General features: G+C 32.2%; 3 protein-coding genes across 3 annotated transcripts; all 3 read left to right on the forward strand.

Moving 5' to 3' along the window:
• The first annotated feature begins 2,357 nt into the window (after positions 1–2,357).
• LOC120087140 (uncharacterized) lies at positions 2,358–5,430 on the forward strand. Its single transcript, XM_039044036.2, has 5 exons — positions 2,358–2,564; positions 2,684–2,805; positions 3,822–3,986; positions 4,101–4,250; positions 5,191–5,430. Exons 1-5 carry the CDS (start codon positions 2,528–2,530, stop codon positions 5,257–5,259), a joined length of 543 nt encoding a protein of 180 aa, XP_038899964.1. The 5' UTR covers positions 2,358–2,527; the 3' UTR covers positions 5,260–5,430.
• Positions 5,431–7,508: 2,078 nt separating this feature from the next.
• LOC120085692 (uncharacterized) lies at positions 7,509–8,016 on the forward strand. The gene has a single exon (XM_039041835.2). The coding sequence runs from the start codon at positions 7,509–7,511 to the stop codon at positions 7,833–7,835; it is 327 nt and encodes a 108-aa protein (XP_038897763.1). The 3' UTR covers positions 7,836–8,016.
• A 3,208-nt stretch (positions 8,017–11,224) lies between these two features.
• On the forward strand, positions 11,225–16,920 carry LOC120085691 (L-ascorbate oxidase homolog). The gene is made up of 8 exons (XM_039041834.2): positions 11,225–11,456; positions 11,554–11,663; positions 13,316–13,586; positions 14,707–14,806; positions 14,889–15,234; positions 15,769–16,134; positions 16,218–16,296; positions 16,380–16,920. Exons 1-8 carry the CDS (start codon positions 11,316–11,318, stop codon positions 16,590–16,592), a joined length of 1,626 nt encoding a protein of 541 aa, XP_038897762.1. The 5' UTR covers positions 11,225–11,315; the 3' UTR covers positions 16,593–16,920.
• The last annotated feature ends 392 nt before the right edge of the window (positions 16,921–17,312 follow it).

Genomic DNA, 17,312 nt, shown 5'->3' on the forward strand with positions numbered 1-17,312 from the left:
TAGATATGTCTTGGTTTTTTTTTCAATTGTTATGAGTTGGTTTTAAGTTGGGTTTTAAGTACAAATATGTTTAAGTTTTAAGTTGGGGGAGGTAAGTTGGTTTGTTTAAGTAAATATAGATATGTCTTGGTTTGATATTGAAATATGCATATTTATATTTAAGTACAAGTATGTTTAAGTTTAAGTTATGGTTAAAGTTAAGTTGGATTTTAAGTTCTATATTGACTTTGAGATTGAAATATGCAAGTTTGAATTGGTTTATTGATTCATTAATGTTCTTAGTTGAGTTTTAAATTCTATATTCATTTTGAGATTGATATATAGTATATTGAGTATTAAACTTATTTAAATTTGTATTTTGTAGGTATCTGGAGATTTTTGTTGAAGATGCATCTCCCGGCAAGCGTATTTAGGTTGTAGATATTAATGTTATTTTGGATTTAGGAATTGTAGATTAAGGTTGTAGATGCATCTTCCACTATGTAGGTTGGTTTGTTTAAGTAAATATAGATATGTCTTGGTTTGAGATTGAAATATGCATATCTATATTTAAGTACAAGTATGTTTAAGTTTAAGTTATGATTAAATTTAAGTTGGGTTTTAAGTTCTATATTGACTTTGAGATTGAAATATGCAAGTTTGAGTTGGTTTATTTCAATTCATTAACATTCTTAGTTGAGTTTTAAATTCTATATTCATTTTGAGATTGGTATATAGTATATTGAGCATTAAACTTATTTAAATTTGTATTTTATAGGTATCTGGAGATTTTTGTTGAAGATGCATCTCTCGGCAAGCATATTTAGGTTGTAGATGTTAATGTTATATTGGATTTAGGAATTGTGGATTAAGGTTGTAGATGCATCTCCCACTATGTACTTTGTTATCATGTAATGTTTTTTTGGACTAAGAAATTGTGGATGTTATGGTTTGGATTAAGGAATTGTGGATGTTATAGTAACTCTTGGATTAAGGTTGTAGATTCAAACATACTTTCTATATATTATTTACTATCTATTATAGACATTTACTTGATTTTGGCAATCTTATTTTAGTTTGATTGATTTCTGTAAGATTCAAACAGGTATGACATTTGGAAAAAAAAAAAAAAAAAGAGATCTAAAAATAAATAAATAAACAGATTCAAATAGGTATGATATTTGGTTAAATATATAATCCTGACGCTAAAAGATGTACCTCAACAGTCCCAGGGGTCGGGAAAAGCCACAAAAGCACTTATCCAGACAACCAATTTATTATCCCGATAGTGACCATAAATCGTCGGGATTTAAAAGATATCCCGATGGTGGCCAGAAACGATCAGGATTTAATAGATATCCCAATGGTGGCCATAAACCGCCAGGATTTAAAAGACATCCCGTCAATGCCTAGACACCGTTAGGATAAAGGACTATAGCCCGACGGTACTCTTAACCGTCGGAGTATATTAACATCTCTCGGCGGTGCCTAGTCACCGTCGAGCAAAAGTAACATTGCCTAACAGCACTTGCACCGTCGGGCTATATTAAATTATCTTGACGGCTTCTACACCATCAGGATAACCTTCTAATCCTGACAGTGGTTATAAATTTATACCGTCAGGGGTTGTCCCTTTCTCCCAACGATTTTGTTTAGGGTCGGCAGAAAAGCCTCATCCTATATCCGTCGAGATAATTTTTCCCCTATGGCATGACTTCCATACTGTCGGGGAAGGTTTCCCCGACAAAGCTTTCCCGATGTATTGCCGACGATTTCCTGACCGTTGGAAAAACCTTTCCCAACGGCCTTTTCAACTTATGCCGATGGCTTTCACTGTCAGGAAAAGGTCCAAATTCTTGTAGTGATAGTCCTTTTTATTCATTAGAAAAAATATATATATATTTACATAGCAAATTAATTGGAAAAATTTTAGTACCACACAAGTACCATACTTAGAGATTTGAAATATTTTTTTAATGGTAGTAGATCCCACGTATTTCTAAAAGTATGCTGACTTGATAGAAAATAAGAAAACCTAGTATGCTTTTTTTTTTCTTCTAAAAATGAATCTACGCGTGAGAATTTTTAAACTGATTACATCAACATTTTTTTTTTTTTTTTTTTGGTAATAAACATGTTTTAAAAAGGGAGAAAAAAAAGAGGAAAACTAATTTAGTATAGCCAGAATTAGACGCTTTTTATTCGGAGAATTGATTGACCATGAAAGGAGGAAAATTGATCAAACACTTAATTTTGAGACGCAAAAAATGAACCACAAAATTCTAAGCCTTTCCTTTTCAATTTTTGGTTCCTCTTGGTGTACATTGATTACCCATCAATCATTCAAACACAAAATTTTGAACAATACAAGATTCATATTGAATCAACAAACATCCTTTGATATTCATGGAAAATGTCCTAAAGGATGAACCTCAAGTCTCTCACTAATCATATTCTTGCATTTTCTCTCTTTTCATTGCTGAATTCCATTTGTTTGCCTTCTTCTCTTTAGCCCATTCTTGATTCTTTCTCAACAATTTCTGAGTTCATGAACCGATTCGAGCGCGCAATATCTCAAAATGGTGGTAATGTCTCAAGCATTATGTCGTTCATTTCATTGAACATTTTTAAATATATGTGTTGATTGAATTGAATTGAATTATTGAATGAGCTTTATTGGTTCTCTTTTAAATAATAAATGTAGGAAGTCTACCAAGGTTTGAACTGCCCACCAATCCCCAAGAACTGCAAACCCCTGAATCTTTGGGTATTGTTTTGCGAAATGCACAACGACTCCTAAGTGATTATGCCATCTCTTCACTGCCGGTAAGTGTTATATTTATTTTTGTTTTTCATTTCTACGAGTAGGAGATTTGATCATTGACTTTTGAGATGGTAATTAATGTCGTATCTATGTGAAAATTAACTTTAAGAGACGAAAAATATATTTAGTTACGTTTTGATCTAATTAACATGTATTTTTATCAAACTCTTGATAAATCATATTGAGTTTTTTTGTTTTTTTTCAAAAGAAAAAAAAATCCTATTAGTTCATGCTATATTAGTTAAGGTCAATTAGCAAAGATTGAGTTTACATATAAATAATGAATTTTTTATCTGTTTTGTTTGATGTTGTGTGTGAATCCTTGCTTATTTTGATATGTACAAGTTCATGCTATATGTGTTAGGTCGATAATTTTATGGTTTTATAAATGATTTTGTTTTTAATTTTTACTTCTCTCAAGGAACATTTAGATTCTTAGCAAAATTTCAAATTTTATAAAATTGTTTGAAACTAATAGCTATCAATCAAGAGTCTTAATTCATATATCATGAATGTGTGTTTGTAGTATTTTTTTTTTTCTTTTTAGAGAATGATTGAATTGCATTAATTATTACGTTGGAGCTCTCTCATTTTAATTTTTGAACTTTAGAATTGTATATAAGAAAAACACCCATAGAGGGGTTTTTTTTTTTTCCCCCTTTTTCTTTTTCCTTATCCTTTTCCATTAGAATGGTAGATGAAAGTTTATGTAAACATATGTGATATTAGTGATTTCCTGAAATGAAAGGTAACAAAAATGTTAAACATTTGATGTAGTTGAAATTTGAGTTGTTAATGGTTTTTCGTATCAATTTTTTGCATATTAATTTTCGTTAATCTAACAAAAAGATTGATTAAAAAAAAAAAAACCTTCAAAATCCAAAAGCAAAATTGAAACTAACTAAAATTTACGAATATTTTATATAATTTAATCAACTCTTGAATAATCGAAACTAAATTGAGAAAATATTAGACATTGATAATTTAAAATTTATATTGAAAAAAAAAATATATGTAGCGAATTGCTGAGCGATTCGAGCAAGATGGGTCTTCAACTGATCCAACGGTAAGAGGTCAAATCCAAGAAGAATTAGTTCAAATAGGCCTTAGAATGCAACAGTTTGGAGCGCTTCTTCTGGATCTTGGCAGTTCAATCTTGACACTCCGTTTGGAACAATCAACGGTAAATTCCTTTTTTCTTTGTTTCTTTTTAATTTATTTCTTTTAATTCAATTTTTATGCATATATAACCTAAAGTAAAAATAAAATAAAATAAAAAACAAATGGTATTATTTAGATTGATCTCCAAGATCTTGCTCAAAGGGTTGTATCTACCAATTGTCCAATGGATGTGTTTCGTGCTGTGGTAGAAAGTTCAGCTCGAATTTCTGGGAGTAGTGGTCAAGATGTTGCTACTGAATTGTGCACCGATGAGACACTTGCTGAGGTACCATTTTTTCTTATCTTTAATTTTATCTTCAATATAATTACTTTTTAATCTTTTAATTCATTTACATACATGAAGTTTTAGAGAATTATTTATTTAATCTATGAATTTGGATGAGTACGTGTGTTCGGTCCTTTAAATTTTTTAAATGTATTTCTTGAGTGTTCAAGTTTTTAAAAATATATGCATTTGATCTCTAAATTCAAAAAATATCTTCTTAGTCTTTGAATTTTTAAAATTGGTTTAAAAAGTTCACCGAGTATTTTTTTATTATTATTATTTTGAATTAGAAAAACAATCATTACTTCCATAAAATTATACATAGACTTTTTTTTTTTTTAAATTCAGAATGTCATATAATTATTTAAATTAAGTAAAAATTACTTCAAAAACATTGTAAACCTATTCTGAAGAATTTATAGAATAAAATTGTACATTTTGAAAATTCATTAATTGAATGCACATATTTTAAAATAGTTTAGAGTCTAGAAAAAAGTAAGTTTTGAAAATACAGAGACCAAATATAAATATTCTTCAAACTCTAGAGATTAAAAACGTAGTTTTTATATATAAAAAAAATCATGAAATTTTTAAATGTGTATGATATATCATCGACCCATGGAATACTCTTGAAGGAGCTAAACAATTTTCATATGTTCATAGTGAATTTTTATAATTTGAGTTGGTTTGTGCTATTAGCAAGTTCTTATTAGATTCATTGTGATTTTTTTGGTAATTGTAACTTTATTAAAAATAAATAAATTGAAAATTATACGTGTCTCTAGGTTTTGCTTTTTTTAAAAATAGAATTTGAATGATATCTGATTTCTATGTGATTGCTATCTAGTTGATTGTTATACCTACAATTACAAAAAAATTGAAGTCGTGACTTTGATTTCTTAAAATATATTTAACATACAATATAATTTTTCTTTTATAGGAATATTTAGAGATGTTCGCAAGTGATATAAACCGACGTTTACAAAGCAATTCAGAACAGGAAAATTAATACATTTTCTCGAAGGATATTCGGAGATTTGTGGGTGTTGAAGTCCAACGGTGCCTCATCTTGTAATGCTGATCATTGGATATTATTAGTTTTCTCTCAACTTTATTTTTTGGTATATTGCTTCTTTTTCTTTTTATAAACATATTATGCTTTAAATTGACGTATTTTCTTTCCCCAAAAAAAAATCTATTTTATTATATTCTAATTGTAGAATTTTAGGCTGTAAAATACATTTCCAGCTATGTTTTCTATTCTTTGATATTTTTAGTTATATCATGCAAGTGAAACTTATAATTTTATTTTATTACATAAAACAAAATTTTTCAATATTCTAATTAATGAAATATTCTTCTACGTTGTTTTATTTAAATGATTATAATTATTTGAATAGTTGTCCGTTCTAATATTTCATATCGATGATCTATATCATATTCATATACGAAAGGTTTTATCAATTCGCCTCGTAACTATTTGATTCAAATGGAGCTATTTTCTGTTATTTAAAATAAATAACCTTATTTTTAATTCTGTCCTTAAAAATGCATAAGTGAAGTTTCTTCTTCTTCTTCTTTTTTTTTTGAATAAGTTTGGCAGCTGTTACATATCAATTTCACACACTACAATTTTCTTTTTATCCATATTTTTTTAAACTTTTAATTTTGTGATGTTGTTGAATTTTCAATTTTAAATTAAGATCTACAGACCTAAATACAAGATTAAAAAATTTGGGTTCCCCATACATAAATTATAATATCTACTTATTGAATCAGTTAATTTTATTTTTTAATATATTGAAAATTATGAGCAAGAATTGAAATCTTTGACAAATTCTTTATAAATTTCTTTATTTACACATATGAGAATATCTATATTCTATGGATACAGTACAGACATCAAGTTGAAATATTGGTTAAAAATAGTTTTGGTCCAAAATTTTATGAAAGTAACAATTTAATTGCTAAACTTTAGTTTGTAATGATTTAGTCTCTATATTTTCAATTTTGTAACAATTTAGTTTTTATATTTTCAAATTTTTAATAAGTACAAAAATTTATCAACTAATTTTTATTATTTTATGATATAAAATTTTTATTTTATAAAAATATTGAGTTTCCAATTACTTTATCGGTTTATTTATACAATAAATTTTATTAAATATTAATACTAATTTCTATAATAGAAACTAAATTATTACAAATTTTAAATTAAAATGACTAAATTGTTACATGGTAAAGTTTAATAACTAAATTGTTACGAAATTGAAAGTTCATGGACTAAATTGTTGCAAAGTAAAGTTCAGAAGACCGAATTGTTACCTTATGAAAGTTCATGCACTAAAAACGACTTTTAACATTTTTTAAAAAATTAAAGAAAACATCGATTTCTAGGGGTGTACGTGGGTTGAGTTGGATTAGGTTGTGACATATTTTTGGACAACTCAAAAATTGAGGTTGGTCAAGTTGACAACCCAAATGACCTCAACATGGTCGCCAACCCAGTGAGTAGCATTGTCGGGTTATTATTTGTCACCTTCTTAATTTAAAATATTTAAATTTATCTACAATATATATCTAATAATTAAAATCTCATAAAACTCAATTCTTACCTATCATATCGCCAAAATGAGCATAGACATAATGCATTCACTATCAACCTCAAGGTTAGAGGTTCGGTTCTTCTGTCCCATGCTTTAATCTAATACCTTTGCAAAAAAAAAAAAAAAAAACCATAATATCTACTACAAACTTTATAAATAAAAAAAAAAACAAACACTTAAATAAAAAAACATAAAAGAATTCAAATTCATCCACTTTAAAAATATATATATAAAAAACTTTATACAAAAAAAACACTTAAATAAAAAAACATAAAAGAATTCAAATTCTTCCATTTTAAATATATATATATGTAATTCAGATTGAATTGGGTCCATCCATTTTTTTTATTCAACTCTATACCCGACTGGCCGATCCAATCCAACAAAAATAGAAACCATTAAGCCAACCCAATTAAAAAATAAAATGAACTGAACCCAATCGGATTCGGTTTGTTTGAACACCCTATCAGTTTCCTTGCATTGAAGACGTGGCGTATTGTAATTGGATAAAAGCTGAATGAAACAATACTATCACCCAGGGGCGATTATACTCTCCGTCTGCTTTTCCCTCCCTCTACGATCGATAGAGAGAGAATTATTCAGCCTACTCTTCTGCCTTCGTGTTGGGGGTTTTCGCTGTTACAGTCCTCCCATGGCGCCTTCAGCTCCGTCAAGCTCAGCCCCTGAATTTCAAACGCCCAAAAAGCCACTTAGTTTATTCGCTAACGCGCTAAAACGCAAGGATAGCTTCATTCAGTTCTTCGCCATGACTGGTATTTTGCTTCTAAGCTTCCGATCTTTGGGTCAGAAGTACCGTATCCACGACCTTCAAGAGGACACTACGGCTCTCAAACAAGAACAGGAAACCCTAATTGACCGTATGAAGAACATCAAGCGCAGCCTCCTTCATGAGGCATCCCTCGAGTCCACTGGCCTCTTCGCATCCAGGCTTCGCCTTCTATTCAGCGAAGAAGATTGACTGCTTTAAGTCTTCATTCTGTGAGTTTGTAGTCATGATTTTTATTTTCTTCCTGCTTCCCAAATTTTACTCGATTTTGGAGACTTCCCTGCATTTTTGTTGTTGCGGTTTGTAACCTTTGCTGACACTTTTTGTTTACTTTTTCTAATGTAATAAAGAGGTCAATCCAATCTTCGGTGAAGTTTTGTTTTGTTCGTTGTTTTTTGGTTATTCTGAACTGGATGGTTGAATTTGTTGTTTCAAGCAATACAAAACCCTATTGATTTAGGATTTTAATGATGATTCTTCTTTCTCATAGACCCTGTCCCCACTGGGCTGCGCATTTATGGTATGTCATCATTCTTACCACTCAGGCGTAGATAGAAATGGTTGGGTGAATGAGTGATTATGCTTCAAGACTTCGAGCTCTGTAAAACTATGCTGAATAAACATTGATGAAAAGTAGTATGGTTGTTTTTGGAAACTTCCGAGTACCTGTAGGAAATTTACTCCCAGTATGGCTCATGATTTTTACGGTCTTGTTTCTTCTTGATATAATGTTGATCTTCTCGTGTAGAAATAGCAAGAGATGAAATTACTTTATACATTTTCAGCAAGAAATTTGCATTTAGAGATATCGATTTAGATAAATTGTAGGCTTTGAAAGAAGAGTAATATTTCAGTGCATCATGTTGTACTCATCTTTATGCAGCTCACTCTAATGACACACAAAAAGAAAGTTCAAAAGAAAGAATAGTTTGCAGCATGGTAAGCTGTGATTGAACAATTGAGTGGATTGCATCAAAATGAGTGCATTCCGAGAGATGTACTTAAGTGTTTTTTTTTTTTTTTTGAAAGAATGGCAACTGAGAACAAGTTTGCTACTTGAGGAATTGGATCGAATGGTGAAACATCTAGTTCAATTTACCTTCAACTCAAATATGTGTCGACTAATGATAAAGCTCCCAATTGTGTAATTTCTGGCGAAATTTTTGGCACAAGGATACCACAAAGCTTATGTTATGCTATTATAGTGATGTAGGATAGACGGAATTCCTTCTCCCAAGAGCTGTAGCTGATATAAGAGCTTTTTGGACTTTGAACCCATTTCTTCAAACTTCAAAGACATTGCTTATAAAACCAATTGTGCCTATCAGTACCAACTAGCCCGAGGAAAATATCCAAGGGCACACTTTCATATTCAAGTGATGGATAATAGTTAGGAAAATTTATAGGGTAGAATAGATGTGCTGATTCTTCATAAAGTTGCCATTAATTAGAGAAAGTTCACTTTGTGCCCACATGTTCTAGTGATGCCTGCATCATTATCCTTTTCTTAGGAAAAAAAACTCACTCTACAGTGCACCCTATCAGACTTGAATCGTGGACCATGATGTGCCAAGATTATGCTATTTGATGTAGGACATTTGAACCAATTCTCTCAAAAGTTATTGCCCTTCTTCACATCACTCATGACCAAGTACGAGAATAATCAAAGCCTTTTCTGTTTGGACCCATCTACTTAGGAGCATCGCGCATGAACCGCTGGTGTGTAGTCAATAAGAGGGAGAACATATTTTTCAAATGGACCTCTCAAGGTGATGGATGAAGCCACTTCAAACTTATTTGCCATACAGCTGATTGAATTTTCAGCATTACGGTATGTAGTTCAGTACCACTACATTCATCCCTAGCCTCAACCGAGCTATTCAATGATCTATTGAGCTCATCTACATTCTTGCTTAGACTTCTTTTCTACTTATTTTCTATAGCTCATCGAAAGCATTGATCACGTCTCTTAGTATTTGGGGTATTATACTCCCAACTAGTTGCTTGCGTGAAGTCTGTTGGCAATTGGCATTCAAAATTTTAAGCCAATGGTGAAATTTTTTCAATTATTTGTCTATTCCATTCTTTGTGTCGAGAAGAGGGTCATTGTCAGAGAATCCTAACCTTGATTTGAAATGATTTGAAATGATTTGTAGACATAATGAGCATTTGATTTGAAAATAACTTGGCAGGGCGCTTTAACTCAGCACTGCTGCAATGCTACAGGTTATGTAATTTTGCCGCGTTTAGGGGTATCAGGTTGCTTGGCTTGGCGTTTTGGTTTATTCGATTGCATAATTATGTGGTATGGTTTCAATAATGTTCAGTCCACATGCAGCAAAAGGGAAGTTTGGCAGCTGTCTGTGGGTCAGCGTTGTTTGTAGTGATTATTTGAACTTATTATATGGTTTTAGCGCTTCTTGCGGAACGTTTTCAAATTCTAGATTTGACGTTTCCTTTTATTTTTTCTTCAAATTCTCAGAACAGTGCTTTTCTGTTGATTTTGGTGGCCTCTTTATGCTGAAAATGGTCTTTTTGTTGGCTAATTACTGGAAAGATTTGCCTTTACATTTGATTTGTTTCTTTATGAGAATTTATAAATACTCCGGAGGGTCAAGTCATTTGAGTTTTGTTCTATTGTAAATGTAGAAGTATACTTCGTTATATTGTAGTAAGGTTCTGGACTAAAGAACTTGTACCTTCAATACCAAAATGAATTTATTCTTTTAATTAGTGAATTTTGCTTCTATTCAATTCTTGTCTTTTAACAGCGTCAATCAATTTCTGATAGCATTAATAATTGATGAGTCTTGACTAAATTGGTTGGATATGATGAAATACTGGACATGCTATTGATTATGCTCTCTTGACATTTTGGGTTTTTGTGACAAAAATTAAATTTCGTAGCAAAGTTTTCTTTTTTAGAAAGTTCACAAATTTTCCAGTATATGCCAACTAAATTTATAACGTTTTGACAAATTAGATTCTTGAATTTTTATATTTATTTTTAAAGTTTATTAGTGTTTTATAGGCCAGCATTTGTTATATTCAATGTCTTTTAAGATTCATGGGCTATTTAGGCATAAAATTAGATAGTAAGAGTTCCATGTTTTATAAGTTTATAATTTTTTTTAAACATGTTTAACATGATAAGGAACATCCTATACAAAGTTAAAAGTTAGATAACTAAATTTAATCGGAAAATAGTCATAATTAACGATAATTAACCTATACTCTTTCTGAAAAAAAAAATTGAGAATTCACCAGTCACCACATGCTATCTTAGCCTTCAAAACCAAGCCATGTGAGAGACATACATGCAAAATGCATTATATAATGTTAATGTGGGACCCCAGCACCGACACTCCACACTCTTCTTCTGTTTTTTTTTTTTCTTTCTTTAAATTCTCTCTAATAACAAAAAATACTGTGTTGTTGTACTAGTAGCATTGCCCCCATTCTAATATTTTTCCCTCCCATTTTTTAATTTTAATTTTATAATTTTCTTTTGCGGCTAAGACTCGTCTTCTTAGTTCTTCTAACCCACTGTTTTCTTGCTCTTCCTGTATCCCACTTTAAATACTCCCCCATCCGGCCATCCCCATCTCATCACCTTCAATACCCATCACCATCTCTCCTCTTAAATCTCATAATCCAAACCCAAATCCAAAAATGCTTCCTCTAACTTCACCTTTCTTTGCACTCTCTGCATTCTTCTGCTTCTTCTCCACCGTTTCTGCTGAAAATCCCTACCGCTTCTTCACCTGGAATGTCTCCTACGCCAACATTTACCCTCTCGGCGTTCGCCAGCAGGTCCGCTTTTTTTCTTCTTTGTGTTGCATCTTTTCTTTGTTTTCTTTGATCTGATCGTTAATAGCTTCCATGATCTGTTCTTCTTCTTCTTCTTCAGGGAATACTCATCAATGGCCAATTCCCTGGCCCTGACATCCACTGTGTCACCAATGACAACCTCATCATCAATGTCTTCAACAGCTTGGACGAGCCCTTCCTCATTTCCTGGTATTTCCCTTTTACTCTCTCTGCTTCTCTTCATCTCAATTTCAGTCGGCAAAAAGAAAGAAGATTAAATTAGAAAAAAAAAGAAAAAAAAAAGAAAGAAGTAAATTCCAACAGCCACCGCCCCACTTATACTGCCTATTACTGTACTAGAGTTCAGTGCCAGAGTGTTTGTCGTGTTGTGAATTTGTAATTAGTTTCTTTATTATAGAGATCTCAGTCTTCAAGCTTCCATTGACTTCTGCTTTTCTTGCTTAAAAAGTATGCTTTGATGTCTTTCAACTTGTCATCCTCCTCTACTTCACATACAACTCCTCTCTTGATATGTTTTTTGTTTACTGTTTTGATACTATATTAGATCGCTAATCGATGGTGATGAGTTACGGCAAATTTAATTATACCAATACTTTTAACTATGTTGCTTCTAATTTGTATCTTGTTTGGATCCGGCTGCTGTTGTTTGTGTTTGATTTGATGTTTTTATAATGTTGACTAAAGTTGGAGTTCTTTTGAGTTTTGACAAAGACTACTCGTAGTTGTTACCATAACACCGTCTGTATGTAACATTATGGATTAAATTCCAAGCAAAATAATGGAGAATGGAAGTTTGTTTGCTGAGAAAGCTTCTATCTCATGATTAATGGAAGTCGTTTGAGTAATTAAAACCTCTCACCGGCGGAAACATTGATTGATTATTATCTTCTTTTTTCTTTTTTCTTTTTTGTGGTCCACTTTGGTCTGAGTGCTTTTACGATAACATGTACCAGAAAGCAGAGTAGAGAATGGGTAGATTGGGATGTTTGGCCCACCAAGAAATTTTCAACAGCTTCAGTTTTTCTCCTTTTTTTCCTTCCTTTCCTCTAATGGAACTTTTAAAATGACTACTTTGGTCCCCATAGTTTCTTTTGGATCGAAATTGGTTTTTCAAAAAAAAAAAAAAAAGGAAATTGAAAATTTTAATTCTCACCGTTATTTCAATTATTGATTATTTAATACATAGACCTTAGGTAATGAAGTGGACGTGTATTGAAATCATATAAGTTGAGATCAATATTGAAGAGGCAAAAGAGAGCAAAATAGTTTATTTCAACATTTAAGTACTTAACCACATTTTCTGTTGGTCAAAGTATTGAGTTCTATTTATTTTAGTATTTTAATGGTCTAAGTTTAGTTTGTTACTTTTTAAAAATTTTAAATTTAGTCATTTAAATTATTCTTTTTAAATTATTTAAATAATAATAATAATTTTCATGTAAAAAAGTTAAAATATATGTAACTATATTTTTGTCATATTTTCAAAATTCATAAAAGAAATGTTAATAGATACTAATTTTTTCTTTAAAAAAATAACCATAAACTAGCACCATTAATCATGTTTAAAAGTGTATAGTTTAAAATTGGTCATTTAAAAGTATATAACTCAAATAAAGTGAAACGAGTACTAAAAATGATATTTTAACCCTTTTTATTCATCGTTCTTCGAAATGTTATTCGTAGAAAGTAAAATATTTAAATGAGTAATTTATTTCAAGATTTAAACGAATTAAGCAACTATTTTTGGACGAAAAAAAGTGTATATATATTTTTATTTTTATTTTTTTAGGTTGGAGTAGTCTCATCATCTTACATTGGAGTTTGAATTGTGTAAACTTCAGGAACGGAATTCAACAGAGAAGAAATTCATACGAAGACGGTGTTTATGGAACAACGTGCCCAATCCCTCCCGGGAAGAACTTCACGTACATTCTCCAAGTCAAGGATCAGATCGGCAGCTTTTACTATTTCCCTTCTCTTGCCTTCCACAAGGCCGCCGGCGGTTTCGGTGGCATCAGAATCCTCAGCCGCCCTCGGATTCCCGTCCCCTTCCCCGATCCCGACGGCGATTACACCGTTCTCATCGGCGACTGGTACAAGTCCAATCACACGGTATGTATTTAATCTTCCCCAGCGAGCATTTTTTTACTCTTTTTTTTTTCTTCAAAATTTTTAGGGGAAAAAAAAAGGAAATGTTGGAAACCGGGGAGTGGGCGGTGAATGCGAATCGCATTATCGCAAATTTTTTTTCCGTCGGTAGGTAGTGGGGTCCACTCCGTGACCTTGAATTATTGGCGACCGAATCAAATGTTCGCTTTTTGGTTCGGTGGGGTTTAATAATGACTTGGGAATGCTCGTTTCGTACCGAAAACTTTGAAAATGGTTATTGCTCAATTCTCGTTCATTCAAGGAAATTAATTGGGAAATTGTTTTTAAATTGAAAAAGTACTGAAAAAGATTTTCTAACTATAGCAAAATTTCAGACACATACGGATAAACATCTATAAGTTTGTTAAGTGACATAGTAGACTATTTATTAATAGACAATAACATTTTACTATATTTGTAAATATTTTAGTTTATTTTTTAATATTTGAAAACGATCTATATTAATATTCTAATAATTTAATTTTAATTTTTAAATTTTGCATTAAGAATTATTTTATTGACCAATTATTTTACAGAGATATACAATTCTTTTCTGAAAAGTTATAGAGAAATGCAATTATACATTATTTAACTGAAATTTAAATTCTGTTTAGCTATCTTATAAAACATATCTATATATATAATTATCTTAAAGAAACAAATGTAATGAACTTGGGAAATTTTTTCACTAAATAACATAAATTTAAATGTAATAAACTTTTTGATATACTTGAAAATATATATCATTTTATGCTTGGGTGTTTAAATTATGTAAATGCTTCTAGATTAGGCATTGGGCGTCTAAATGAAACTGAGTTTAATGAAGATTTGTGGGTGATACCATGTTTGAATTTTTGTTTAAGTACAACAAGGTATGGACTAAGCTCAAAATTGGCTACAATATTTGAAGTTTGAGAGACTACAATAGTACCTGAAAAATAGATAGATGAAAACAAATTGAAGCTTATGATCTATCCATACGTTGAATGTATTTTGAATAGCATTTTCCCTTCGTCAGAGGCTTCAAGTTTCTGTATCTTCTTTTTTCTTATCTGAGCTTTTAAATTTTGGGGATGGTGAATAGACCCTGAAGGCTCATCTGGATCGTGGTAAGAAGCTTCCATTTCCAGATGGAATCCTCATCAATGGCCGTGGCAATGATACCTCTTTTAGCGTCGAACAAGGTACATTCCCTGTGTAATTCGATTACTGATTCAAAGCACAATGGAAATGAGATGATCATCATTTATGTCAATGCTATTGTAGGAAAAACTTACAGGTTGAGAATTTCAAATGTGGGGCTGCAGCATTCCCTCAACTTCCGAATTCAAGGTCATAAAATGAAGCTTGTAGAAGTGGAGGGAACACATACCCTTCAAACGACCTACTCCTCACTCGACGTTCATGTTGGTCAGTCTTACTCTGTGCTTGTCACGGCTGATCAGCCAGCTCAGGACTACTACATTGTCGTCTCCACTCGCTTCACTTCTCGGGTGCTCACTACCACTGGCATTCTTCGTTACAGTAACTCTGCTGGCCCTGTCAAAGGTCCTTCTCCTGGCGGTCCAACAATACAGATCGATTGGTCCCTCAACCAAGCGCGCTCTATCAGGTTACATACTTTCTTTTTACCATCCTTTCTAGCTTGAGTCAAGTAGTAAATAGGCTATAGGTTAAACAACAAGTAAGCTTGTCTGGTAACCATTTCGTTTTTGTTTTTAGTCTTTAAAAATTAAGCCTATAAATATCATTTCACCTCTAAGTTTATTGCTTTGTTATTTATTTTCTACCGATGTTTTTAAAAAGTAAACAAAAGTTTCAAAAAAAAAAAAATTGTTTTGCTTTGAAATTTAGCTAAGAATTCAATTCTTCTACTTAAAAAAGATAAAATTCATTGTAAGTAACAGGAGGAAATAAGCTTAATTTTCAAAAACCAAATGTTTACCAAACGGGGGTTTAGCTTTTTGGATATAAACATTATGAACCAAATTAATGTCTAGAATCCATATGTAGGGAGCGCTGGAAACATATTTAATGCAACTTTCCATAAAAGCTTTTAATTATTTTACGGAATCAGACCAATGGGTTAGTCTGTTTCCATGTCTTGGTATAGTCTTTTTGATTTATGACTTTTTCTGTTTTGCAGGACCAATCTTACAGCCAGTGGACCAAGGCCAAACCCACAAGGGTCATATCACTATGGTCTCATAAACACAACCAAAACCATCATACTTTCCAATTCTGCTGGTCAAGTCAACCGCAAACAAAGGTATGCGGTTAACAGTGTGTCGTTCATCCCTGCTGACACTCCCTTAAAACTTGCGGACTTCTTCAAAATCGGAGGGGTTTTTCGCGTTGGAAGCATCTCTGATAGGCCTACCGGTGGAGGAATCTACCTCGACACATCCGTGATGGGTGCAGACTATAGAGCCTTTGTTGAAATTGTGTTCCAAAACAATGAGAACATTGTCCAAAGTTGGCATATTGATGGCTACTCTTTCTTCGTGGTTGGGTAAGCTTGCATACTTGACACATATGTTTCAATGGTTAGTCTATGATTGAAAAACTCAATTTCTAAAACTGCTCTATTTTCAGCATGGATGGAGGCCAATGGACGCAGTCTAGTAGAAACCAATACAATCTTCGGGATGCAATTGCCCGTTGCACGACTCAGGTGAGCATCGACCATTGATCCCTTCTGGCTTTCTGCCCCACAATTATTCTGTTTAAATGGCCTGATGATGGTGTTTGGTGCAGGTATACCCTTACTCATGGACTGCAATTTACGTGGCCCTCGATAACGTGGGGATGTGGAATGTGAGGTCGGAATTTTGGGCAAGACAGTATCTTGGACAACAATTCTACCTCCGTGTCTATACGCCATCGACTTCGCTCAGGGACGAGTTCCCCATTCCAAAGAACGCTCTTCTGTGTGGCAGGGCTAGTGGTAGACACACTAGACCGCTCTAAATCAGTAGCCATTCCAAATACTTAGACCCCCGCCCAAACAAGGTAGTTAAAGTCTATCTTAGCTTTAATATATGATGAAAAGCAAGGCCTCTTTGTTTTCATATTGTTGTAACCAGGAACTATAGTTATAACCGCCCGGTCCTCCAATCGACCCCAGCTCGGGGTTGGGTCACATTCTTTCGCAAGATATTATTCGATATCCTTACCCATTTAGTCATCTCTTCTTTATGATATTGTTACCTGTCAACGTTCGTTAATATCAAGATTTGCTTTTGAGGTGTGGATAGAAGAATCTATCAATCCAGAATAACATGAGAATCTCGCGTAATTTTTCTTGTTCCTTTAAGTATTCTCGTGCAGCGTGAATCCAGATTCATTGTTGACCTTTGTCACTCTTTTCGATGGAGTATAGAATATTAATAGATGCTATTTGGGCCACGTGTCTGAAAATGATTTGAGAATGGCTCAAATAGTTTTTATCTTTCTGTATTCCATTTTGTTCACATCTTGAAGATGGATTGTCTGTTCTGCTTTGATGAGCACTAATGGTCGGTGGAGAAGAGGGAAAACATCGGAAAAAACAAATAATTTTCCATCAGATTTACATATAAATTTCAATTCTATACCTAATTGAATCCTAAGTTTTTTTTCCTTCTAATTTTGTATTTAGTAGATTTATAATTTTTTTGAAAGCTAAAAGTTTAAAGAGAATTTTTATTT

Source organism: Benincasa hispida, chromosome 9 (genome assembly GCF_027475165.1).
Source record: "Benincasa hispida cultivar pf3 chromosome 9, pf3_genome.v1.1, whole genome shotgun sequence".
Taxonomy (NCBI): Eukaryota; Viridiplantae; Streptophyta; class Magnoliopsida; order Cucurbitales; family Cucurbitaceae; genus Benincasa; species Benincasa hispida.

What these genes read in the sequence shown, in the direction of transcription:
- LOC120087140 (XM_039044036.2), top strand. Translation starts at nt 2,528, where the DNA reads ATGAACCGATTCGAGCGCGCAATATCTCAAAATGGTG. An exon ending in TCCGTTTGGAACAATCAACG is followed by an intron (nt 3,987 to 4,100) that starts GTAAATTCCTTT and finishes GGTATTATTTAG; the next exon opens with ATTGATCTCCAAGATCTTGC. An exon ending in CCGATGAGACACTTGCTGAG is followed by an intron (nt 4,251 to 5,190) that starts GTACCATTTTTT and finishes TTTCTTTTATAG; the next exon opens with GAATATTTAGAGATGTTCGC.
- LOC120085692 (XM_039041835.2), top strand. Translation starts at nt 7,509, where the DNA reads ATGGCGCCTTCAGCTCCGTCAAGCTCAGCCCCTGAATTTCAAACGCCC.
- LOC120085691 (XM_039041834.2), top strand. Translation starts at nt 11,316, where the DNA reads ATGCTTCCTCTAACTTCACCTTTCTTTGCACTCTCTGCATTCTTCTGC. An exon ending in GAGCCCTTCCTCATTTCCTG is followed by an intron (nt 11,664 to 13,315) that starts GTATTTCCCTTT and finishes TGTAAACTTCAG; the next exon opens with GAACGGAATTCAACAGAGAA. An exon ending in TACTCTTTCTTCGTGGTTGG is followed by an intron (nt 16,135 to 16,217) that starts GTAAGCTTGCAT and finishes CTCTATTTTCAG; the next exon opens with CATGGATGGAGGCCAATGGA.